General features: G+C 39.9%; 1 protein-coding gene across 5 annotated transcripts; it reads right to left on the reverse strand.

The window, feature by feature from the left end:
- Positions 1–15: 15 nt before the first annotated feature.
- kdm4c (lysine (K)-specific demethylase 4C) lies at positions 16–26,469 on the reverse strand. 5 transcript variants are annotated; one of them, XM_044015436.1, is made up of 22 exons: positions 26,313–26,469; positions 24,322–24,488; positions 24,067–24,242; positions 23,581–23,695; positions 22,626–22,819; positions 20,502–20,551; positions 19,866–19,969; positions 19,474–19,611; positions 19,084–19,274; positions 18,518–18,741; positions 16,313–18,276; positions 16,092–16,203; positions 14,464–14,645; positions 12,996–13,239; positions 11,306–11,382; positions 10,767–10,822; positions 10,515–10,623; positions 5,566–5,760; positions 4,307–4,474; positions 3,370–3,489; positions 2,130–2,222; positions 16–1,978 (listed from the first exon to the last, which is right to left on the reverse strand). In XM_044015436.1, the coding sequence occupies exons 2-22, from the start codon at positions 24,463–24,465 to the stop codon at positions 1,811–1,813; spliced, it is 4,824 nt and encodes a 1,607-aa protein (XP_043871371.1). In that variant the 5' UTR covers positions 24,466–24,488; positions 26,313–26,469; the 3' UTR covers positions 16–1,810. The 5 variants fall into 5 exon arrangements, with proteins under 5 accessions (XP_043871371.1, XP_043871372.1, XP_043871370.1 ...); XM_044015437.1 differs by having other exon boundaries at positions 2,145–2,222; positions 4,307–4,477; XM_044015435.1 differs by having other exon boundaries at positions 4,307–4,477; positions 18,518–18,738; positions 26,313–26,468.
- Between the last annotated feature and the right edge of the window lie 45 nt (positions 26,470–26,514).

Here is a 26,514-nt window from a genome sequence, read left to right on the forward strand (position 1 = left end):
GAGACAAGCTAATAATTAAAAAACCAATGTGATGTTTATTGTTTTCCTTACAGCAGTTAGCAATAGTTTTACTATAGCAAGCCAAAAAAATAAATACAAATTTAAATTATTTCAACAACATGTTTGATTCAACAGAGCAACAGTAGCATTTCACATTAGTAGGACACAGAATCCAACACACAGTCATGGCTTCCTGTCTCAGTCTTTTTACCTTACAAAGTGACTGATTCATTCTCTTTTTTTTGTCTTTATTTTAATTAATAATTTCAATGTCAAATTGGACAGCTCATATAGGAAGCCATTGTGGTGTAACTAGTCTGGGCCCAGCAGAAGCAGTTAGGAGACGATGTTTGACCATGCGGGGGGGGGAAACGTTAAGACATTAGGAAAATAACTACAAGCAAAGTGCATAAATATTCAAAAACAAAACTGGAAATAACGAAGCCCTAAAAAGCTACCATAGGCAAGCAATTTAGAAAAATCTCACTTTTGAATTTTTCCTGTACAAAGAAAAAAGGTTTTGTTGAAAAAGGGTGACGTGACAATTGAAAGCCACATTTATTTTCCCTGACAGATGTGAAAGCACTGAGCAACAATGCCTTCTATAGCCCGTGTTTTGTTTTTTTAGAAGAGTCCAGCTGTCCAATCAGAAACCTTCCCCAGCCTGTCTCGGAATCCATCCACCAATCAATGATGCGTATTTTACAATTGTATTATTATGTGGGAAATATTTTAAAGTCCCTGTAAAGCAAAGATAGAGATTCACCTCTTACATGATATATGTAAGAAGATAGTGGTTGGAAACATGATAAAAGATACAGCTGTTGAGTAAAGAATAAAAACTGTTCTTCTCCAGTCTTCTGTTGAGGATTTTTTTTTTTTTTTTTAAATATGGCCCCATGATGCACTGCAACGATAATTAGCGGGACTATCAGTGGATTGCCGTTCACCTGCTCCCACACTACTGCCTTTGGTTTGCTAGCTAGCTGAGATGTCTTTATCTTGAAAAATGTGTCTTACCTCGATGCAAAAACACGCAGAAAAGCTCTGACACTTTATTCAAAATCCCTTAAGATGAGGAAATGAAGTAGAGAAGAAGAACAGAATGAAGAGCAGACTCCTGCTGTGAGGCTGCAGGTGCTGCTGATGGAGAGAGGGAGGAGAGGACTAATCCAGCTCTGTTTGTGGAACGTGTGTCATTAAACTGCCTCCAAAATGTAAATTGCGCTTCAACAGGCAGCATTTACATTAACATTCTGTACATAAACAAAACAGCAACATTGGTCCTCATTTGAATGAGTAAACCAGAATTTGTGTGTGCGTGTGTGTGGCAGTGTGTTAGGAGAGGACGGAACTCCCACAGCGTGGACGCCGACTCACACACGCTTTAGATGCGACTAAATCAAGAGAAAGTCGCATCTCTACACATTTGTTGAACAGGATGTTTAATAACAGTGCATTGACATTAGTTATGTACAAAAAACTGATTGACGTTTGGTCCTCATTTAAGAGAGTAGACCAGTTTGTGTTCGGCAGCTCCAGTGGACACACCGCCAGCGTCGTTGCTGAACTTTACATGATTTGACGGCTAGTTTTTTTTTTTTTTAACACTTTTGGCAAGATGGTTCGTATCACATTTTGTCTGAGGGATGACAGAGTCAGAAGAGATATCCTCATCACTTTACAGGGACTTTAAAAGATGGAAGTAGACCCAATATTATACTCACACAAACTCACAAACAAACCCCGCCCCCCGTAAATCCACTGTCATTTCAGTGCATTCATTTGTCACTGATCTTAGTTTGTGTCATCATTTCCCTTTATAGCTGTGTTGCTCCCATGTGCTTTTGGCAGTTGTACGAAGGCCCGGCAGGGCCACATAGTCTTTCTGGAAGCGTGAGTTGGGTGTTCTCTGTCGTTTCCTCTCCCCCTGAGTCGTAAAGAAGGTGTCCTGGAAACGCATGCTTGACGCCGTGGACTGTAAGGAGAGAGACGAGGGAGGAAAAACCAATGAGTAACGCAGAAAACATCTCAGGTGGTGAAGAGTTTTTTTGTTTGTTTTTTTAAATGACATGCCTTGTATATTACATTTTTTAAAATGTGTGTTTCCCAGTAAGCCTAATACTTACAAGTCTACGTTTCACCTTTTTTGGAAGGTCTTCATCTAAAGTATAGACATCTTCTCTCTTTGCCAGCACCTGAGACCCATCCTCAAATTCCACCTAAGACCACATGAAAAATATTCTGTATTTAATCCACGCAGCTCAAAAAAAATGCTTTACAATGTGCCATCATTCACCCAAGCACAGACCCAAGCATATTATTTCCACTGATCACATGTGAAAATCTAGCTTTTGTCATTAATTATCATTATCATTATCATTATCATTATTATTATTATTATTATTATCATTACTATAATAATATACTTGCAAAATCATTCAAAACACAGGCGTTAAGAAAAATATATGACACTAAACTTGACATTTTAAACTGTAGATTTAAATTTTGTATTGACTGGATATGTTCCAATAAAGTGATTGAGACATAATTATACTGTATAGTCACAGCGTTGATAAAGAACAAAACTAGTGGTGGCCTTAGACTTTTGCACTTTGGGGGGAGGTCCAGATAATACAGTGAATAACATCATTTAAAGCACTACTTCACTGACAATGCAAATGTGTATTTCCAGTGTTTTGTCCCGTCCTTCTCTCATCGTAAATTACAAAGGAAAACTGTGTAGAAACTTTTCACTTCTGAAGTGATACAACTCAGAAAATCTAACCGATCCGATCATGCAGCGCGAACCGTTTTCTGCTTTTCAAACAGAAACATATCAAAAGTGTTAATGCAGCGCGGATGTGGAAGCAAATTTCAGCTGGAATCTATTTTTATACCTAAACGCACCTTGAATAAAAGAAAATTCTCGTTCCGCCTTCTCCTGAAGTCGGACACATCTTCCACTCGGCGTGTGCGTCACAGATGCATTTGTGCATAACTAATGGTTGACGCCCAACTCGACTAAATAAAGCTTTAAGTGGAAGCTGCGAGACTCTTTGCTTGGTGAATATTTCAGTGAGGTTGAATAATGCAGATTGTCACCACCTTCTCATCCTTCTGCGCCTTTCTCTCTCGCTCCCCATCTGCTTTTAACCTCACTGAATAGTTTCTGCTTCTTATATACAATTATGTCTTTCATCCTCCCTTTATCTTCCATCTCGTCTCATCGACAATTCTGGCACTGAAGGTGTTCAATCAGTTTTTTGCTTTTGCCTGCAGCTGCAAACTTCATTCACAAATGCCAGAAAAAGAGATTACATCAGTAAAACTGTGTCATGTCCATGTCCAGAGTGTGTTTCAGTGTACCTGGTACATGTAGGAAATGTTGGATCCCAGGTATTTGGCACCGTAGAAGAGTCCATCGGGCCATTTCACTTGTACAGCTTCTCCCACTTCAGGAGGTCCCAGGTTCACACAATCTCTGCTCTAAAAATGCAAAAGAACGACGATGACAAATGATGATTTAGCTAAAAACTCTATTTGTTCGCCTTACTGCAGCAAACATTCATTTCTGATGAATACAACAGTTGCACAGCAACTGAATACAGATAACCACAAATACATTTTCAAAAACATGCAAATTTCTTTCTGGAAAACACCCCATCAAAAATCCTGTATCCAACCCCTCATCAGATCCACTCCATGTGCTCCTCAATGGATCATGAACCACACCTTCACATTTCGTTTTAATTTCATGGAAATAGCTTCAGTAGTTTTTGGGTAATCGTGCAGACAAGGAGACAAACAACCACAAATCCATAAACTCCTCGATGGAGGTGATTAGTGAAACTTCCTCACTAATACAGTAACACGCACAAGTGTGTTGGCGTGTTTGTCACAGCTACGTCCTGAACTCAGCAAGTGAGACTCTGTTATTATGATATAATCACTTGAAAGGAGCCATTAATTTCTACTCCTCAACAACAGCCATGTTGGTGATTATCTACTGCTGCCATGACAACACAGCAGTCTGATTTCATTTAAGTGGCCTTTTCAGAAAGCCATGTCGTTTCACATTAGGTGCCAAAAGGTTAAGAGGAAAAAACACTCAACCACCCTGGCATCCATCTTAAAGTAGGACGTTTAAATAAGCTTAAAGGTAAGCACTCATGCAAGTACAATTCCAGAAAAACAGAAAAGTCTCAGAAGAAACAAGCTCCATTAAAATGTAATATCAGGTGTGCCCTAAAACCAACTGGGAGGTGATCTTACTGGACCTGTGTGTAATGAAACATAGTCTCACCACTATATCCTCGGGGTAGGTGTCGTTGGAGAAGGAGCCGTCATCAAACATGACCTCGTAAAACATCTGGGAGGTGATCTCTGTGACCTTGGACGTGTAATAGCGCAGGTTCTTGTGTTTGGAGATCACCGTCTGACCCAGCGAGATGGACGACTGGCATGCACGCTGCTTCTATTATAGACAGAGTTCTAATTAGACTAATGTATGACAAGTAACACAGTAAAATGTTCCACTGTAATCGATATCATCACTTTTGAATGCATGATACCCAAATTATAAAACACAAATCAGCCACAGCATTGAAGCTCCCAGCCTAAAATTGTGCAGATCCTCCTCATGCCATCAAAACACCTCTGATGTGTCAAAGTATCATACCCCACAAGATCGCTGAAGGTGTCTGGTGGTATACTGCACCAAGGCATAGTTAAATTGAGAATTACCAGATGATTTCCCGAAAACATGTTTTAATTGAGGCCACCATTTAATGATCCATTAACTAGTTCAGTGGTGGCTGAGGTCAAGTTGAGCACTCTAACACACACACGGCTGCATGAGCTTTCTATCAAACCCAGCATCAACGTTTTCGGCTGTTTTCGGCTGCAACAGTAGCTCTTTGTCTCCTGTGGAGACAGACAAGAAAATAACAAGCCGCCGTTGCTCATGAATGCTCCGACCGTCGTCTTAGGCTTTTGGGCTCTTGTCATAGTTTTACCTGCATTCAACAGTACTACTTTATGTTGAACGCACACCATTGACAGGCATCCTCTGGTTTTAATACATGGCTGATTGGTGTGCATTCACATGCAGTTTTGGTTTCATTTAATAAGGTTAGGACACCTGTGTCCAAACCAGTACAACAGAGGCAATTGTAATTTAGTTTGAAATGTTCACAGGACTGAACATTTCTTTTTTGAAACAGTGTAAAGTGCTTTTTTTTTTTTTTTACAATGACACCGTCTTTGTAACTGGTTAATCCTATGACCTCCCTGTGGGCAGATTTCAATGGAACTACTTTATACATAACACAAACCAGAGCTACCTGGACGTTAAGTCTAGAAATGTTTTTGGGATCATAGTGAACTAAACCTTTATGGCAAGTAAAGCATTTCAAATTATCCCTTCAGCTTTTACTTACAGTTTCACAACAGCAATGTGTTAAATTTGAATTTGTGTTGTAAAAAGGTAAATAAAGTAATAAACCATTTCGAGCACAAGCTGATTAAAACAAAGTGTAAACTGTGATAAAACCATTAACTTACAGCTAACGAACTCCGTGATTGGTGTCTGTGGCAGGTGACTGACACAACATATGGCCAGTCATCAGGCTCCATGACGACACCAGCAGCATGAGCACAGGTCACATGGAAGGAGGTGGGACACCGCCCACATGAGCACTGGATACAGGCACCTGCCTGTCGCTTGCCCGCACAGCGTTTACGACAATAGATGCACTTCTGTGAACACAGACGGGGAGCAAACGGTCAATACCGAGCACTCATCAATAAGAGCCTGAATTCACTGATGTTAGACAGGAGCTGAGCACCAATTCCTAATATTTCATACAAACAATACAGACTTTTCAGTAAGTGAAACGGTTGTAGGGAAAATAAAACAAACACAGTACAAAACAGATGGACAAGTTTCCATAAAATTATCAAAAGAGTGGGATTGGAAAAATTCTTCATTGAGCCCATCAAACCAACCCAGGATTAATCTGTTTCATAAAGGCAATTTAGAGCTTGTGTGATCAGATTACAGGCAAGTCAAGTCTGATTTAGGAACTGCCTGTTTATGACTTTCCAGAGATGAGATGCACAGCTCAGACCCATTCAAAAAGTAAGAAAAGAAGTTGAGAAAGTACTGTGATGCATGTGCTGGCATTTTTCAAAACATGAAGAAATGGCAGTAACACTTAAAGAATATGAAATGGTAAAAATGCTACTTTCTATCGCTACTGATCACTGCAGATTTTATTTATTTATTATTTTATTTACACTGGTTATGTGTGAGATTATACTAAATATCCAAATTTGCCTGACCAGAACCAAGCTATAGTTTGGAGACTCAAACAAAGGTCTTAATTAAACGTCCTTAGAGTAAAATCTTGGAGTAAATATCCTGTTTTATCAAAGCAGTGCACACTAGCCAGTGCCATGATCATACTCACAATATAATACATACATACACATAATTCAAACGTGCTAAATAGTGTAAATAGTATTGTTTCCTACAATAAAAGAAGGAAAAGTCTGGTGATACAGTAAATACTCATTCTGCACCTCATATCAGCATATTGATGTGTGTAATAATGTAATGATTTGGATGAACTGTGCCTTGTTTTGCTGTGAACATACAAGCTGAGGGACTAAAATTTCATTTGTAGAATATCAACGCTAGACCAATAAGTAAAAGCTTTTGAGACTGAGTAACTTTGTAGCAGTGAAGGACACCTGACATTGTCCAATTCCTCCTTTGGAACAAGTAAAAAAAAAAGTGATTTTAAATCTGTATCTTCACTTCGATGGTAAATATGGGTTCAAGGGAAACAGCAGTGAATTAAAGACAAAAGAAACAAAGTGAATCATTGCTGGGTTGCGACATGAACCTTTAACATTATTTAAAACCATAAAAACATTATGTTCTCCAAATAGTGGAGTCTTTTCACAGCACTGTTGGTACACTGGATATGGTGGTATAAGCAAAAACAATGATAGTATAAATGAAGCCCAGTTGCAATACTCCGCAGAGTCTTGTTATTTCACTGCTAAAATACAAGGAAAGCCTCAAAAATGACCAATCATATGACCTCATCTCAGGTTTCCACAACAAACTAGTGTTGCAACGTTGTGGTTTAGTTCTGTGAGCAGTACACAAGTGCGCCACAGGAAGGCACAATACATATAAACACATCATACGCACAAACACTACTATGCATCCACAAACACACTTTCAGTTGGTTTTCTGCACCAAACAGCCCATCAAGTCCATTTCCACTACTGTGACATGTCCCACTACTCCTCTACTCTCCCACTAAAGGGAAAGAATTACGACATCCTCCCATTATACTCGCTCCCCTTTCCTCTCACCCCTTTTGCATGCCCCCACTTACTCCATTCCCTACTCTCCTCAAAATAAAACCCCCATCCGTGGTCTTCCTCTCTCTCCCGAGGTATGGTTTTACATCTCTTTGAAGGTGATTTATTTATAGCATAATACCTGGGAATTCATTCTGAAATATCCATACATCTTGACAAGTAATAAGTCTGTGTATAGGCAAAGTCCCAAAAGGATGCAGCAGTGCATTAAGGGAACTCAAGTGAGAATTACCTATGAGTAAATATGAATTCTAGCCAAAAGGTCTCTTGACATGTTAACAGTCATATCACCATTTCATATGCATAGAAGAACCGGGTGCGTCTTGACTCCAGATCAGAGATAATAAAATATTGACAATGCCATTAAAATATTTCAATTCCTATATGTATCTGTAATTACTATGTTCATTGTCCTGAAAAGCAAAGCAAAGGGTTTGATAGGTGGATAAGAAGGTGATGGTGTGGGAGTCATTAGTCTCTGTCCTTATCTGGTAAGCCTCTGAAATAAATGCCATTTGTTCAATTCTTTGGAAAGTCAATAGCTTGATCTAATTAATTAACCTTGTCGGAATTAATTAAATTGAACCTAGAGAGCAGGGCTGTTTTTGTCTTTACAATGATCAGCTTAATCTCCTTCATTCAGATACCAGATGAAGATCAGGAGGTGCCTTCTCTTCATCTCAGAGAAGTCTTCTTTTCTTCAGTCCCAGAGGCAATGTGAATGTTTAATTTTAAATTGCTGGTAAAAAAAAAAGCCTTAACCTCATCCCCCTTTTTTTCTTTTTTTTTATTAATGAAGCTTCTCACACTTTGCTGTTCCTCTATTTCTGAACTGTGGGACTTTCACGAAGTTCTTTCTCTTGGTGACTAACTTGGCCCACATTTCATGAAGCCTTTCCCATACCTCGTCCATTAAGGACAGCACTGCACTGATGAACTGGCCTGACTGTCTGGTCTATTGAGGCCAGCATGATAAGACTGAGAGGTATGCTACATGACCTGTGAGTGTGAGGCAGAGGTACAGTATGTGTGTCTGTGTGCGAGTGTTTGTTTGTATTTGTCTACATGTTTTGGCTACAAAGCAAAAACAATGCATATAAGATCTTGAAGCTATGTAAATGTATCTACATAGTTTTAATGTGAGTGAGTTTGTGTGAAGGAGCCAAACTCATCTGTGTATCTGCTCCTAGGTGTATCTAAGCGCTTGTGTTGAACCAAGCGTTAAGAACATTCCCACAGTAAATTATGAATGTGTGCGTGCTTTTGTGCATGTGTGATGTGCGATTGTAAATTATGAATGGACTGGGCTGCTGCAGGAGCAATGGGTCCAATGCAAACTCTGAACACACATCACGCAGTAAGGACACAAATCATGTGGACGAATAATCTAAAGATAACCATCCAGGACAAACTTTTTATGTTAGCACAAATGCTTTTGCCATGACAGCACGTTTGATGGGAGTTAATTTCGCGCTCGGCCTGAAATGAGAACTTAAGAGCCATCTGTTTCACTAATCAATCAATTGAAAATCACCTGTACCAACATGTTAATTAGTGTAAACATGGCAGCAGAAAGTAACGAGTCAGCATCAGGATGTAGTGGGAACAAACAGATTGCTGTCATAGACGCATCTTCAGATCAGACACCCCAGTGGGAAAAAAAGAGCAATTCTTGTGTGCGATTTTTCAAAACATCTGCTTTGCCAAATAAACTTCAATCTGTGGTGTCAAGCAAAAATTGTCACTGTGACAAACTTAACAGCTAAATGAAGAAAGTGCTCATTTAGCTGTTAACAAAAAAAGCATGAAAATGGTCAAGTCAGAGAATTCTTATGAGCCACTAACCTTTTCCAGTCTAGATTTTGGCCCGTGAACGTGGACTACAGATATTGTATGTGGTTTGGGCTTTCAAACCCAAATGAGCTTAATTTCAATCTGGGGTGAGGAGATAGTAACCATATCCCTGTAAATACACTGTGGGTAATGGCTATGTGTCCACAAAGTTAGTGTCCCATTCACTGACAGTGCAGTCGTTTCCCCTTGAGCCATTTCCAGGGCCACATTCATGTAGGAACATCGATTGACTGGTTGTTCTGTGGATGCATGGAGCAATGTATGTTAAAAAATGTAGTAGTAATATAGTGAAGGACCTTTGTGTATTTATTCAACCTTTAGAGTAAAAGTGTCAACATTTGTTAATCCCCCTTCAGCTAGCTTTTTGTCATCTTCTATTATTTATTATTTCACACTAGTGGAAATTAGGAAAACCTAATAAAGTGAGTGTAGAGGGGTTTTAACTTGGTAACTATGGCTGCAACTAACTATTATTTCCTTTGGTCATAATTATTCAATAATCATAAAAATAATGAAAATGCCTTTTTCTGTTTCTTTAGGTTCAAAGATCTTCAAAAAGTCTTGTTTTGTATAAAATTCAAAGATGTTTTAATAGACTACATTAGTTTTAGCTTCATGGACCTAACAAACGACAAACAAAGGGAAATGAGGTTTAGATTTTACTTAGCTTGATATTCAAATATATGATTTCATGTATATGAATTATGCCTTCATGCCATTGCTACAGTGTCTTTGTGAGCTTTACAGAGCTATGATCAACCAAATACCTTCTTAAGAGTACTGAGCTTCCCTGTAAATGTTATGGTCAGTAGGGAGCCACTAATGTAAGCTGGGAATGGATAGCAGTATTTATTTCTGTTATCCATCTTGTGCAAAGATGTACCTCTTCAATACCATGATAGCTCACCAGTTTATGCTGAGCTATCATGGTGCCTGCAGCACAAGACTAACTATAGAGGCACCATGTCAGGTCTGCCGAGACACTCTCATTAAGCAAGCGCCCACACGCACACGCGCGCACACATAAAGACAAAAAAAACCACACAACGATAGCCATACTCACAATCCCTCTCCCACCCACCAGTGGTTAATTATCTAGCTTTGATTGCGGGCATGTTCGTCTCACATTGTTAATTAGAACTGTGAACACTTCATTAATTAGACTGAGCCAGTCCTCAAGGACCTGGGGAATTCCAGTACTGCATCTGTGCGTATGCGTGCATGTCCGAGTGTGTGTGTGTGTGTGTGTGTGTCCTCACCAGTTTAAATCGCTGCATGGGGATTCTACTGGTGTCAATGGGACTTCTCTTGGCTTCATCACTGAACCTGGCCTCTGGCAGTGTAATTGCACACATCACATGGGCCCATCTTCTCGCACACACGCACGCCGCATAAAAGCAAACAAATTATTAAATTATAATGACTAAGTCGAACAAACAATTCATTTGTCTGTACTCTGGAGATCAGAGATGAGTATGCAAAGTTAATCACAGAGCAAAAGCTTGTCTCACTTGTCGTTTTGGGTTTTCTTGAGCGCTCCACCTCTGAGGTTACAGAGACAGCATTCCTGAAAGAACAAAGAGAATGAAGTCAGTAGTATCAGCTGTCATAACCTAACACATGCTAAAGTCAGCTCCTGCATATAATGACGACATTATGTGAGGTACATGGTCACATTTAGGGAAAATAACATCTGGCAATGACAAAAAGCAGCATAAATGACTGTAAAACAAGTGAAGACCACGTGAAAACATAAACATATTGTATAGTTAAAAGGGCGATTAATTTTACACTCAAGGCAGGTGTTGGGCCACCTGTTATTAAGCTGTACAGTTAACTTAAATGTGTCATTATGGTTCGGTAATTCACCAAAACCATAAAAGAAAAGTACATTTAATTTAAGAGAAATGGGGGTGGGGGGGAGTAGACAATGAGCACAAATGAATTATTTTCATCAGCAATGTTGCACAACGGCCTTGCACCTATGCAATTACATTCCTGGGAAACCACTGTCACAGAAAGTAAGTGTGATAAGGGAAAAGTTTCTTACTGCTGTAAAGCTTCCGTCCGTACAGCGATCACATGACCACTGCTCACTGATGTCATCTTCAGCAACACCATAGCAACCTAGAAGTGGAAGAGACAGAGGAAAATTTGGCCAAAGTAAGACAATGTATGTTAAAGTGACAATCGCCATTCTCACTAAAATAATTCTAAACCTCTTCACTCTCACCTGGACACATGGTTTTAATGCACTATACTATTCACAGTTAAACAAAGAAAAAAAAGAAAACTTTAAAGGCCACATCCACATTGTTTCCATAGATTCCTGGGGATAAGGTGGTTCCAAGCAGAAATGAACAGCATTGCAAACTTAAAATGGAAATGGAAATCTTCATGACATGAAGGTTTGCATGTGTGTGTATTGGAAATGTTGGTGTAGTTAAGCACAAGAGGCAGAGAACGAAGGAGGAAAAGATGGTGTACGTGTGCATCTAATGTTTGTGTGTTCATCCACGAATCAAGGATCTTGCAGGATGCAAGACTTACACTGGTGTGACAGTATGCTTAGTTTCAGAAACTTGTGCTGCTTGACCTGATGTGACTGATGGGCACTGCCAAGCATGACATTGTATGTAAAACACAAGCTAAAACAGTATTTGTTGCCCTTGATGTGGAATTGGAAGTGGTCTATACAAAGTAAATACTCTCTAGAAGAGTGCAACAGACAAAAGTTAAATATGAAACAAAAACAAGTATGATTCTCTGTGGAGCTGGCAACTGGTTAAAAGTCTTGGGTTAGAGGCTTGACAAACAAAAGTTTAAGGGAATTTTTATTCCTAAGAAACACTTTATATTTGAGTGTGTCTCTGTTCTTTTCCCACACAATCCATCAAAACAGCCCAAACATAAATCCTGAGCTCACCTCGCTTTCCTCTCGCGAGTTCCGATAACAGTACTTAGGGAAAGCAATATCAACATGTACTTACTGATGGGTCTCAATTCTCAAAACCCAACTTGTGGTTTTTTCATCAGTGTCAAATGACATACACTTCATTTCCTACTCCCACCTAACCACACTCTACCTCCACACGGTCATACAAATCAGTACAAAGCCAGGACATGTGCACACACAGTATACAACTGTTAAGCACTTTTGCAGTCCACACATAACACCTACAGTTCCAGTGGACCCCCAGCATGAGGTGACACCAGAACTAGTGTCAGGAAATGGTCTCATGGATTCAAGACCGTGGGTTTAAAACTTTAAAAAGCAAGTGTGTGTGTACACATGTCACAGTTGTCTGGAAGACTGACTGAAGGATCAATACACTGGGGAACTGAAAAACTTGTGGGGTTTTTAAGAGTGTGTGAGGGCTTGTTGCACTGGCTTGGGGACTTTTGAACAGGAAGTTTGTGTGGTAGAGACAGAGGATTCACCCTCATTCGGCTGACGAGGGAAATAAAACACTCCAAACCACAGAGAGGGGAGCGAGGGGAAACAGAGAGGGAGGTGGAACATTGAGATGGAGTGAGTCAAGACTCAAACTCACTGACCCTCCTTACAATGACAGTGAGACGAGCACAACAAGAAGAAACAAAACAGATAGTGAATTTGTGAGGTAGGAGGTATACGGATACTGTGAGGTTTACAAACTATAAATTAAACTTTCAACAACGGTATCATTCTTAAAAAGTCAGATGTACAAAATAATTGCTCTTCACTCCCTCATACATACTTGCATGTACTTGTAGACAACAGCCCTGACAGTTGAGCAGTGGGGAGGTACCATCTTCCTGCAGCAGAGGGTTGGTGGGAGTTGGGGGGCAGTTATGCTCCCGGAAAGAAAAGCAGATCTCTGGTATGAGGGGCTTGGCCCTCCTCAGACTAGCGCAGGGCTGCGTGGGGCCCTCCACTGGAGAAAACGTCATGGAAGTGTCCAAAGATGTGGCAGAGTTTTTATCCTCTGCTTTGTCTTCAGGCTAAAGAAGAATAACATTTGGGTGATTTTTAGTATTACGCAGGAAGGTGGGCAAGGGAATATTTTCCCACTGCCCTGAAAAATATGCCCATCTGCACAGCATATTACTATTACATGCACAATAAGCTGTAGAAAAACACAGTGATCTCCATAACTTACAAGCCTCAATATTATCCTTATATTAGTGATTTAATTAACAGAGAGTTGTACTGCTTAAATGATTCTTTCTAGGCATCAATGAGGCTATACTTTCATAATAAAAACTAGTTCTTGCACATACAAGTGCATAAAGCCCAGTGCACATAAAATTGATTCAGTTATAAAAAAAAAAGGATGTTGCTCTATACTGTTAAAAATAACAATATAACCAAAAATGTTGCCATGCCCTATGTCAGGGGTCACCAACCTTTTTGACACTGAGAGCTACTTAAGGGTACTGAGTAATCCGAAGGGCTACCAGTTTGATATACACTTCTGAAATAACAAAGTTGCAGGGTTTACCTTTAATTATATATTATTATTGTTGTTAATGATTAAGGATATTCATGTGAAGACACTGTCTGATCCATTAATGATTCATCACAATAAATATTAGCAATGATTTAACAATTTAGGAAGCAATTTTAGGAGGCAGATATATTTTGTTTTTAGAATATGCCCCACGGGACCCTGTTGGTGACCCCTGCTCTATGTTAACCTGATACAACTCAGCAAAAGTAAATGCAACTGTATGTATACAAATTCCAGAGTTGAAGCTTTAAATGTAAATAAAATAAAACGAAGATCCATCCATCCATTCATCATGTACCACTTTGTCCTCCAAATTAGGATCGGGGGGGCGAGTGCTGGTGCCAATCCCAGCTGACATAGGGTGAAAGGCAGGGTCACACCATCACAGGGCCACATAGAGACAAACAACCATCCAATCGCACACCTATGGTCAATTTAGAGTGTCCAATTCTATTCTTAAATTTCAGGACCCATGAGTTTACTGTAAATCACTCTGTATTTGGGCAGTAATTATCTCTAGGTCCATATGGACAAATGGTCCAAATGTGGCTTGAAAGTGGCATGGAGATACACACTTTAAGGTGTGTTTATGCTATGTTTGCAGATATCCTCACAAGGGTCATCTTTCAGAAAATATGCACTAATGGAACTATAATGAATTTTAGATACAAACACACAAAATAATACGTATTATATATTCATGTTTAACACTCACCTGATAATAGGGCATGAAGAGTGTACATATAGCACAGTATGGCTGCATAGTGGCTGCATGTGCATTGTATTCCCTCTCTGCTGTGAAGCAGCTCTTCTTGTTCTGCCACAGGTAGATGAGCGGCTTTGCCCACACCTCCATTTCCTGCTCCTCCTCCTCTGCCAGGCTTGCCTCAGGGGGCTCTAAGTGGAGACAAAATAGAGTTTTACAAACTTGTTATCACATTTCTGTGTAGCAACAATCTCAGTTTCCTAATCAATCCCATTACAAATCAGAAAGATTATTTTGGTTTTTTTTAATAACATGTTATTTATTATAATATTATAAATCTGAGAGATTTATAAAGTTACCTGAATGTTAAAACGACAGCAAGCATCATTTTCACAATTCTGCAGCATCAACAAACTTACTACTAAATTAGTAAGATCTAATCCATCTACAGTAGCGACAATTTCCTCTAGTGCCCTGAAAATTTTGCAATATATATGCGCCTGTCTGTTTATAAAAATAAACAAAATGATTAACAGCTCTTATCATAAAATAGCTTTCTCACAGCCATGGTCATTTCATGGTCATTTCTTTCTTGGGGATAAACAACTAAAATGGCTGCTGAATTATTCATCTTTTTTTCCCACAACCATGGAGATGCAGAATATGACTTTGTATTTGCACATTAGTTGTTGTTAATGGACCCCCCCAACCTGTTAAAACCATGAAAACAAATAGGCTATCTATCACTAGGTCATTTTACTGTGGTAGGCCTGAGAGCTAAATCTGTTTGCTTTATGTGCACATTGACGTCAGAGGAATCATTTGGGGGGACATAAAACGTGAAAAATGAGAAGGGGAAGTGAGGACCACAGAGTGGAATGGTTCAGTGGTTATAAAAGTTACACTGTGGGAGAACATAAATGTTATATGACATGACTTAATATTCAGAAGTTTTGCTTTGTTATTACCTGCATCACAACCTCAGTTCTTTGCCTTAGAAATACCATCTTGCTAGTTTTTTTCATTGTTTTTTTAAACAATGAACATAGTGTGGTTTCTAAGAATGTTTGAAACAGGACTTTGTTCAACAAACCCAAATGGTCTAAAAAAAAGAAAAAAGCCAAATACATTGTGGAACACTGCAATGTAACACAGAAAAAGTCAAAGGATCATGGTTTCTGGCACAGTGCCTCAGCTTTGCCACAGTAACCACAACTATAACTGTTCAAATGTTCTTTTTGGTTTTGTTCAGACCTGACACCAACATGTGTCTCGGGTGATCTGATCACAAGCAATCAGCACTAATTTCATCTGTTCACACTTTATTATGAACAGCTTTTTGAGGGTTAAGGCTGTTTTTCATTGTTCAGGTTTGAATAGTTCAAATTTGGTTTACGTTAAGGTTAGGTTACTGCAGTGGTCCTTCATTATTTTCTGTCATGCTCCCTAGTGGACAGATTTTCTTTCATGCCCCCCCCAACCCGAATTGAAATACTATTGAGAACCTGATAATATTTATTTATTTATCTGTATTAACCACTGTATGAGAAGTACTGGGTTACTGCCAGGTTAGGGTTAAAGTTGGTTAAACAGCTAGGTAATGCAGGGTGAACCCTGTCAAAGAGACATGTACCCACCATCATCACTGGTGCCCTGTTGTTTGACAGCAGTGGGTACAGCCCGTGCAGTTGGCTTCCTGAGTGGGTGGCGCCAGCTCTTTGCACTTCTCTTCATCGTCAGGGCAGGGTACTAGCATGAAAGGGATTAAAGGACGATATACATGTATTTGAACATATAAAATTGGCAACAGACAAATGTGTATTATTGTGAATGAAAAATAAATCATAATATCACTCACAGCACAAACCTCCCCAGGTTCCAGGCCTGATTCATCACAGTCATAGTTAACTGTATAATGTTCTCCTCCTCCTTCCTCATCAGATGAGTCACTGCTGCTCTCTCCCTTGGCACTATTTTGCTGCTGCAACTCATCTTCGCCATCAGATCCCCCTTCATCCATATCAGATACCGTGTCCTGTTCCCCTCCTCTCATCTCAAGAGATAAAACAGTGTCTGAATAGTGACTCCCCTCTGCCTCCCTCTGTCTCCCCAGCTCCCTGCACAGGGAGAGGGCATCAGCTCCATCCACATCCCCTCTCTGGAGCTCATAATCCCCACAAATCCCCAGGGGCTCTGAGGCACCAACTGACACGAGAGAGGTGGGCTCGAGCTGAGCCCAGGTGAGAGGCCCACTGTCCTCTTCCTGGTTCTCTGACTCTTGGTCTGGGTCCTCCAGGTCTGTGACTTCTTTGCACTGAGGTTCAGTCCACATGGTGTAAGGTAGTGGGTCATGGGTGAAGTTGGAGGGGAGCTCTGAATGCAGACTCTGGATGAGTACTGCAGGACTCTGGGAGTTTAAGTTTTTCCATATGCTGCTGGAGAATGGCTTGGGCTCAATGTATGGGTTATGGGAAGTACAATGTGAAGGCAAAAATGTAGTCGGATTGTTTAGTTCTAAATCTGAGTGGCTGTCACTCTGAGTGCATAATAAAGGTGATGGGTCTAAAGGATTACTGTTTGTGCTCAGACTGGATGTGCTGTATCTTTGAGCTGGGACTTTAGAGTCACCTTTACTCGCTAAGATGGATTTCTGCTCTTTTTGAGGTATAACACTCACAAGTAGCTGGCCAGGAGTAGCATCACTCTGATCAGGAGTAACATTTTCCAACTTTAAACGCCCCTTTTCTTCTGTAATGTCTGTGATTAGTAGCATTCCATGTGCACCACCAGATGTTATTTTGTTTCCCTCCAAATCAGACACTGCTGCCACTTTGCAATTATATGGATAATCTAAATGCCAATTCTTGGCATATTTTCCAGCAGGAGACTCATTCAATATCATTAATTCTTCCTGTCTGGCTCCATGTGAGGACAAAGAGCCAGTTGTTGTCTCCCGTTGTAGCACAGGTGCAACCTGAAAACTGCTCAGTGTAGACTTTGGGGCATCAGTTAACCTGACATCAGCTGGGGTGAGGGAGGGCATCTCCTGGGTCAGTACAGGTGGCAAAGGACAGATTTCAACCTTTTCTGCAAGCTCTGGAGTGAGTTGTGGCATATCCACTGCATTCATCTGCAACAGAGGAGGGGGCAGGTTTTCCTCACTGCTCCTTTTTTCTAAGTTGCAGCCATGTGATGTGAAACTATCCCCCTCTGCTGGCTCAGTTTTAAGATCATAAAGTGCATCTGTGGTTGAGGGTGGATTGATATGTTTTGGATCTACAGCTTTGTCCTTTTCCTTTGCTTTAGCAGTGTTAATAGTGTAATGCTCAGGATGTGTGTCCATGCTGCGGTCAGCATTTGGTGTTGGGCATAAAGTGTCGTTTTTACATAAGGAACTAGTTATCTGAGCTTCACTGTCAGCAGGACACAGGTTCATCTCGGTCTCTGCAGAAGTACTTGTAGAGTGGGAGGATGAGTGTAGTGAGTCGGCCTCCAGGTGAGGGACTTCGGGTGATAAGCAGTCCTGAGAAATTGAGAGTTCTTGTGGTTCAACAGAGCAACACCTGAAATCATTAATGCTGGGCTGCATCTGGGTAGCCTCAGGCCAGAGTACTTTGGACGTCCTGCTTGGCACTCCTGACTCTGAGAGGTGCTGAGGGTCAATATGAGTGACTGTCTCTGCCTTGAGGTCGGTCTTTACTGGTGATGCAGGGGAAGGAGGTGGACTGCAATGGAGATTATGGGATGGCTCCTTGTTGGAAAGTCCAAAAATATTACTCTCCACACGGTTTACCTTTACCACACACATCTGTCTGCATGGATCTGTAGAGGACAAAAGGGGGGTTGAATGAAAAATCCACCATCAATTAAACCAATTAAAGTTATCACAGATCTCAGTTGAGAGAACTTCCCGAAATATAAGACAACAGGCACACTGACAGACTAAGTTTAGATAATACACACACAAAGACTCACTATCAGACCAGCAAGTGCATTCTTCAAGTCAAAGTAGAGTCAAATGTCTTCCAGCACCAGTGAGTCAGTCAGTCAGTCTGTCTCTTACCAGAGAGCTGAACAGAGATCTGATTCTGGTTGTGCTTTGACTCCTTTTTCTTTCCTTTGTCATCCTCCCTGCACTTTGTTGCTGCTGCAGACCTTCGCACCTTTGGTGCAGGTGAACCACCGAGGCCTTTCCTCTTGCTGCTGCTCGGTGTTGAACTGGCATTAAGGCCAACAGGCTCCTGTGTAGTTCTGAGGCGCTTGGAGCGCATACGAGGGAGAATACTGCTGTAGAAAAGGGAGAGAGATCAAAGACAACTGGACACAATACCCCCAGGGTAATAGTAGTAAGAGGTAATAAGTAATAGTAAGCAATGAAAGCAAGTGACTTCTGTGACTTGGGACACAGGTGTTTCTTTTGAAGATGTTAAATATTCAGTTCACCAAGGCCACCAGTCAACTAGCCTTGAGTTCATTACTCCCATTCAAAGCATCTTCAAATGCTACATTAAAAAAAAATGTATAATCCTGATAAAAAAGGCATTATTCATTTGAAAACACAACCCCTCCTGTTCCAGATTTTCATCCCACAAGCACAGATAGCACAATTAACAAGTACAATTTATGTACCTTTTATTAGAAGGTTTGGTCTTGCGTCCTTGCAACCAGGTCTGCAGCTCCGGTGTTGTACTGGGAGTGGCAAGTGTGTGATCAATAGTTGTCGAGTCCTTGCCCACCATCCAGTTAGCATAACGGTCAGGCTGAAAACGCTTCACAAAAGGCTCCATAGATATCTTCACCATGTCCTTGCTGCATGAGCACTGGAGCAAGAATAGATGAGAAATGCAGTATCTGCTTTAGAAAATCATTAACTGTGTCTCCTAATGAGTCATAATTACAACCTATTCTTTACAGTGGGATGTTGTTAGTTCACAACTGAAATGTATTGTAATGAAATCTAAGACACTCTAATAATTGCGTGTATGGAATATTTTATGACAAATAATAGAAAGTTGCTACCTGTGTGGCCACCTTGCCGTAGTCTATCCATCGTAAAGTAGCAAAATTGGTAGACTCTGCGCAGTTAAAGCCATGATTGAAGCCAGCATGGTAGCCATATGGGAAGGTGATCATGAACTCTCCAGCTTCCTGAGTAATCTGACAGTTCATATTTGAGAGGGAGACAGAAAAAGAGAGAGAAACATGTTCATTAGACATGATATGATCCAAATGCTGAACTTTTGGTTTTCAAACGAAATAAAACAATCAAAGAAAGCCACCACAGATATAAACCAATAGAAGCACTCCTTAAGTCAGTGGCAAGATAAGCTTTCTTCATAATGCTGGTAAATAAAGGGTATAAACAGCAAGAAGAGGACTGAGGGCAATATTTTAAGAAGGTTGAACCCTACCTTATCAAAGGGAATGCCGTACTTCTTCAATATGGAGGGGGAGATTAGAGTCATCTTGTGACGAAGAAAAGCCTCACATCCTTTGAAGCTATTGGGGAAAAAACCTGACAGAAATATACACATGAACATACATATCATTAAAAATACAATATAAAAAAATTATTCAAAATCAAAGTGTTCAGACAGGATAAAAAGAACTTCAGTGTGCAATGATACTACAATATGAAAAACTAGTGAAAGCTTGTTACAAACTGCTTTAACCTCCATTACCCTACTGTTGTCTGTAACAACCACACACAATGATAATAATGCTCATTCAACAGTACATAATAATTTACATTTGAATTATTATGTTGTAAATGCAATGTATTACACATTTTAGTGCAATGCACTACAGTATGGAATTTCCTTAAATGGTTTGTCAATACATGAAACATTTGTGTGGTTTACACCTCCGCTAGTGGCAGTTTTTGCATGTGTGCAGTCAGACCTTATTACCATGCTGTATCTTCAGCACCTTGTTGCTTAATGCAAACCTCCATATGTAAGCTGCAATGTTTATTTAATAGTAATTTAATGGCCACCCCCTCTCCATTCATATGAAGGATACAAAGAAAATGTAAATTAATATTTTACCTGTAGACAGACGCTCCAGTCTCTTCCCATGTTCAGGGGGGATAGCATACCTATTAGAGACAATACAGACAGGCACACTTGTTATTTTCCAGTGTGTGGGTGAAATTCTGAACACATAACATTCATTGTGCCAACAGTATTGCACCCTCAAGATTGCAGCAAAGCTTTCAAGGAGGATTTGCAATTTCAAGACTGCCATCAAGTGGCAGATGAATGAATAATTGCAAGATGGCTGATTAACCTTTTCCAGCAAACCACTATTGTTCAGTTTTTACAATATAGAGAAAAATACAACCTTTGATCTCACCTAAACACTAAAATTCCCTGTGTCTTTTCTAATTCACAATTGAATTTTTCAAAATATGAGCCAGACTGTCTTAGTTAACAACAAAAATAACAACCACTGACACACATCATATTTAGACCTTATTCCACTGCATCACTGATGCAATCTTAATTTAAACTCCCAAAGTGTATATGGAGAAACCCAGAGTGTGACAAAATTCCCTCAAGGTGTGACTAAGCATTCCATTTGACTTGCACCATCCGCCCTCAGGTCTGTGGCACTTCTATCATCATATCAACTGTCAGCTTACCAGGAAGAAACATGGTGAGAATGGGAGGCAACCTCAGGTAGAGGTGACATGGGTGGTTGGAGGGATTGAGGAGGAGCGGAGGATTGAGAAGGAGAGAGGTGCATCTTTAAGCTGCTCCCCTCCAGGGATGAGATGTCAAAATAGGAGAAAGATGAAAGAGTTTACGTATGTACGTACGTATGTGTGTGAGTGTGTGTCACTGTCTGTCTGTGGCACTGATCCCTGTAGGGTTGCAGGGCTCACCGCTCTAATGAGCACAGCTCCCTCCAGGGCAAGAAGGAAAGAGAGAGGGCTGGAGCAAACCAAGCTGACATAGAAAAATAGAACATTTTCAATTTGATCTACCTGCATTCTTCACCTCTAAATAATTTTAACATGATGCTCCAGTATAAACAATCTCCTCTCCTGTTTAACAATACAAAACACCCTAACAAATACCAAATAGAAGTCTGCAGTGAAGATTCTGACTTGATGTTGCCATATATTCTGTATATCCCTTATGTTTCAGCTGAAATTTAGTCACTAAATGACCCTGGTCCCTGTCTGTAATATTAGTGACAAAATGTTACTCTGTCCAATAATTCTGCCCTTGGATCCCTACTGTCAAAACAATGTATGCCCTACACAACAAGTAGGCTTCTCCAAACAGAAACATATGAAGCTTGAGAGAGTGGTAATAGTAAAAATACTACTGGTGATGCATACATTAATCATTTTACTGGTGAAGTTGAATGTTGCAGCTGAATATCCCTCATCTCACCCTTCCAAGTGTGTTGGAGAACCTATGTCGCCTTCAGTTAGTTGCAAAACTGAAAAGATATTTAGTTCCATTGTGGTGGCCTCAGAAGAGCTGATGCATTTCCTTATATCAAATAAAAAAATATTTTTTATTTATAATAAAAAAGGGCTAGTTCTGTGTTTATGAAAAAATAACAACTAATATGTAACTGCACACATGTGGAAAAAAATAAGTACAATTATTTTATCTTCAATTCAAATAATTTCACCTCATTTTACACATATGCGCTGGACCCTTTTATGGAAATATGTGATGTAGGATTGACTGGTTAAAACATGACAAGCAGCCTTCATCCACTGTCTAGACAAGATAAACAGCTCCCAGGAAATCAAACCATATGTTTATACCATTGGAGAATAGCATAGCTGCAAACACATTTCCTCCCTAGACAAGCAGTCATGTCCCTTAATTGATATATTCTGCCAATGCTATTCCCACTAGTATTTAAATTGAAATACAATACAAATAATGTAATCATGAAACACAGATAAGCGCTTAACATGGCAGACCAAAAATAAATTTATATATGAATTGTATGAGGAAAATCCTCAAAAATTTTAAGTATTGACACCATGGATTGCCTTTTTGAGGAAAGTACTCTTGAAGGCTGGTGTAACGTAAGCTACAGGTAAACTATGATTTTCAGAATGGTTTGTTATATTACATTTTGTTAACAGCTGTGTAACAAAGCGTTTATCCCCTGTACCTAGATCCCTGTCCCAAACTAACCAGGACTTGGGTTCGCCAAAGTGGAGGTAGTTGATGCTGTAAAGGTCCATATCTTCAGTGTGCCAGGAGAACGTGGTCTTCCACATGCCAAAGTATAGATATGGAGTATTGACTCCCTGGATAGAAACGCCACAGTCCTCCTCAATAACATCCAAGATGGAGTTCAGGTGGCCAATATTCCACTCCTCTATATCCTTGAAAAGTAAAAGAGATGTTTAAGGAATGGGTCATTTAAACACTGTCATCTACGCAACATGAAGCACAACTCATTATTGTGCTCCAGGTAGGCTAGCTCTCACATGGACCCTGCGGCTCGCTATTAAAAAAAATACTGGAAAACTTACCTGACAAAGTTTAAAATAATTGCATCCATAGTGTGACAGTGAGAAATGTAGGCAACACTATTGAGTCTCTAAAACATGGTCAGTTTGATTGTTCTATGCCTCTAAACTCCTACTGTAGAAAAGAAAAATGTGTTGTGCTTGAGGATAAAAGCTGTTCAGTGGCTTATTATATTCAAGCCTAGTATGAAGAAGGCTTTCAGCTACAACACTGGCACTAAAGCTTTATTACAGCAACACATTATACACTTTACCCATAAACACTGTATACAGACTACATTTTGTTAGAACTGCTCATTTGTCATAGCAAAATACCTAAAAAGCCTCAAATTAAGTACAGTTTGCAGTCAACCTGCATAATAAAGCAATTTATTGTAATTAATGATTAACCTATCACACCAGACTAAATGCACAATTTACCATACATCATGAATTAGTTAGATATGGGCAGCAAATCCCACATTTAATGTTTTTACTTTCACTTTTACAAAACTGAATCTGCAAGAAATGGGTGAAATTAAACTGGTCACATGCAGACTAAATAACAAGTAGTGTGGATAAACAAACCCTTAATGTAAATAATATGCGACAAAAAGAGAAGAAAAGCCATCTACCTCATCATAGAGGCTGCCACTGACATCCGCACCATATATTGGTGAGACAAACGTGAGATTCTTCCAATATTTCCTCTCAAGATCTTCATAATTCAGGTAGCGGGGTGTACAGTACCTGTGGAGGATAAAGAGGTCTCATTTTATACTGCATTCATATATGGTTTATTTATACACATGTGCAAAAATACATCAACATCATCCAACTCAATCAAATGTTCAGTTTATGGGATCAGAAACTTAATTTGAAGGTCTAACCTTTTTATTTAACCTTTTTTAATTTTATAGAAAATCTTTTAACTTTTTTGGCTGTTTCTCTAGTCTTTCATTAAAAGTAAAAGAAAAAAAACAGCCTGAGCAGTAGTGTTGTGACTGAATGACGTACAAATCAAAATCTTTAAATGTAACACGTCATCCTACATGACCATTTTCCTTCTATCTAAATAATCAGACACAAAATGATGTTTATATATTCTCCATATTGCTCACATGTCACTGTTAGCTAGTCGCCTGAACTCCTGCACACTAAGAGGCTTCTTCTGGATGTTGTATTGAGTGAAGAGCCCAGACTGGCCAGCCACCATCTGCTGGATGGGAGCATGGATCATCAGGTCATCTATGTCATCATAGGTACGACGGGGCTTCCAACCTTTAGGAGGAATGACCTGGGGGACAAACAAGACGACTTAAGGTCCTGCTTAAGAGGAAATATTGACTAACTTCAGGACTGAAACTGTTCCCTACCTTGGCCAGGCCTGCGCGGTGTGCACCCTGAGACTCCATGTAAACCAGGTACTGGTTGAAGTCCCTGAACTCCTCCATGGTGGGCCTGAAGGTCATAATCTTGCAGGTGGGGTTTGCAGGGGTGTACACCTCTGCTCCCGCCATCCTGCCGCCTCACCAGATAAAACCTACATAAAAGAATGACATTATTATTTGCAGTTTATTCTGAAAAAAAAGAATATAATTATTATAAACGTAGATAATAATAATAACAACCAGAGACTGAGTAAAATAGATAATCAATTTCATCTGTCTTTAAAGGTGAATTATAATGTATTCAGAAAAATGCTGAATGCATATTGTGAATCATGTACAGATGGAAATTTGTTACTGGAAAGTAATTTACTTTGAGTGATGAACTTAATCTAATGTACTTGTATCTTGTTATTCTCCCCTTTCAAATTGGCTTTGTAGATTTATATTTCATTTTGTAGAATTGCATGTTTCAGGGGTTGCCAATTATCTTTGATTATGTTGTCAGATCACATTTGGGAACATTGGGAAATTTCTTAAATACTGTTAATTAGTTATTAAATACTAGTTAGTAACTAATTATGTTTTTCATTTGATACTGTATATTAGAGCAGTGAAACACTGATTCATGCTAGTACGCTTTATTGACGAAGAGGATGCCTTTATTATGGTTCTTTTTCTCTAATACTTAGCGAAAAATGCTACTGAGAGCAACTTAATCTGTGCTAAAGGTTATTTACATTAAATTAAATTGGACAGTGAGGCAATTCTCAGTGAGGCAGCTGGTTTATGTGTTGGTGACAAGTTCACCACTAGATGGAGGTAGAGATTCAACAAATGTCGATTTGATCCTTTGATCCTTTCTGATGAACAACCCTTTCCAGATTTTTTTGTCCCATCCCACTCCCAACTCCGATTTGACTGTGGGTGCATCCAAACAAAGGATCACGTTGCCCCAAGTGCAGCGAGGGTGATTTTCACTCTTATATTTCTCCAAACCACTGCTTCACTTTGCAAATCTCACCTCAATGACGTGCGATACGATTATGCAACAAGCAAATCACTGTCTGAAACAAGTTTATGGTTTTGTTTTTGATTATTTAATTAAATGTTATATACATTATTTAAAGCATCAAGCCAATGTAAACATTCGTGTTTACATTATTAGCTTTTGTTTAAAACTACCCACATCTTAACAATAATTTTGCGTGGAGAACAATAATTTACATAATTTATCTATGTGTCAATGAAAACGCGTATTACTGTGGGAGCACTAAAATGTGGGTTATTGTGTTATTGCTGTACGAGTGTGTGTGTAGCCTGGCTGATCTTTGTTGTCTGCCAAAGCTAGCTAACTAGCCAGCTAGCCTACGTTTTGTTGTGATGCCCAGTAATGGCTGAACTAGCAGCGCTTGGTGGCACAGTTGACCAGCTAACGAGTGTTTAGACGCCACGGGGTCACTGCTTATTCCTTGCATTTACTGTGTGTTCATGGGACCCGTCTCACCAGCGGGATTTTGTAGAGATGGAGTACACGGGAAAGGGAAAGCGTAGCTAAGGATTAAGCTAGCCTAGCTATAACGTTGGCTAAGTTAATGCACGAGTCAGTGGGATTTAAATGTCCCTCGCAAGGTGGCTGCAGACAGGGCCCGTTGCTAACCCCACCACTTAGTGACTTTGTGAGGTACAGCTAATGTATTCTTCTGTTTATTCAAAGCGTATGTGGTTTATCGGTATCGTGTAATTTACACTCAACAGACACACGGGCAATGACGGGAAACACGGTGCGAGGTGCCCACAACTTATCTAGCTGGCAACGCTAAGAGGGTTAGCTGCTGGTAGCTTTGATAATGCTGCACAGGAGTCACGAAACACAACACAGCTTTATATTAAACTGGGACTAAACTATCCACAAAGGGGGTGCTCAATTTTTACACATAAATATCACACACGTTTTCCCAGAAAATCGCAGTGTTTACCTTGAAGTAGAAAGAGAGAGTGTTGTTGTTTATCCCCTTCCTTGTTCGTCCAGCTGATTCACATGACAGCTGCTCTGGCTGTTGCTGCTGCTGCTCCTTCGTGCAGTGAATAAGCGGCTGCGTTCCAGTCTACCTCCCCTCCAGCTCCTCCGCCGTGAATGTCTGACCCACCGTGGTGCGGAGGACTGATATCTGCGGGCCC

This window comes from Solea senegalensis, unplaced genomic scaffold (assembly GCF_019176455.1).
Source record: "Solea senegalensis isolate Sse05_10M unplaced genomic scaffold, IFAPA_SoseM_1 scf7180000013451, whole genome shotgun sequence".
Classification (NCBI taxonomy): Eukaryota; Metazoa; Chordata; class Actinopteri; order Pleuronectiformes; family Soleidae; genus Solea; species Solea senegalensis.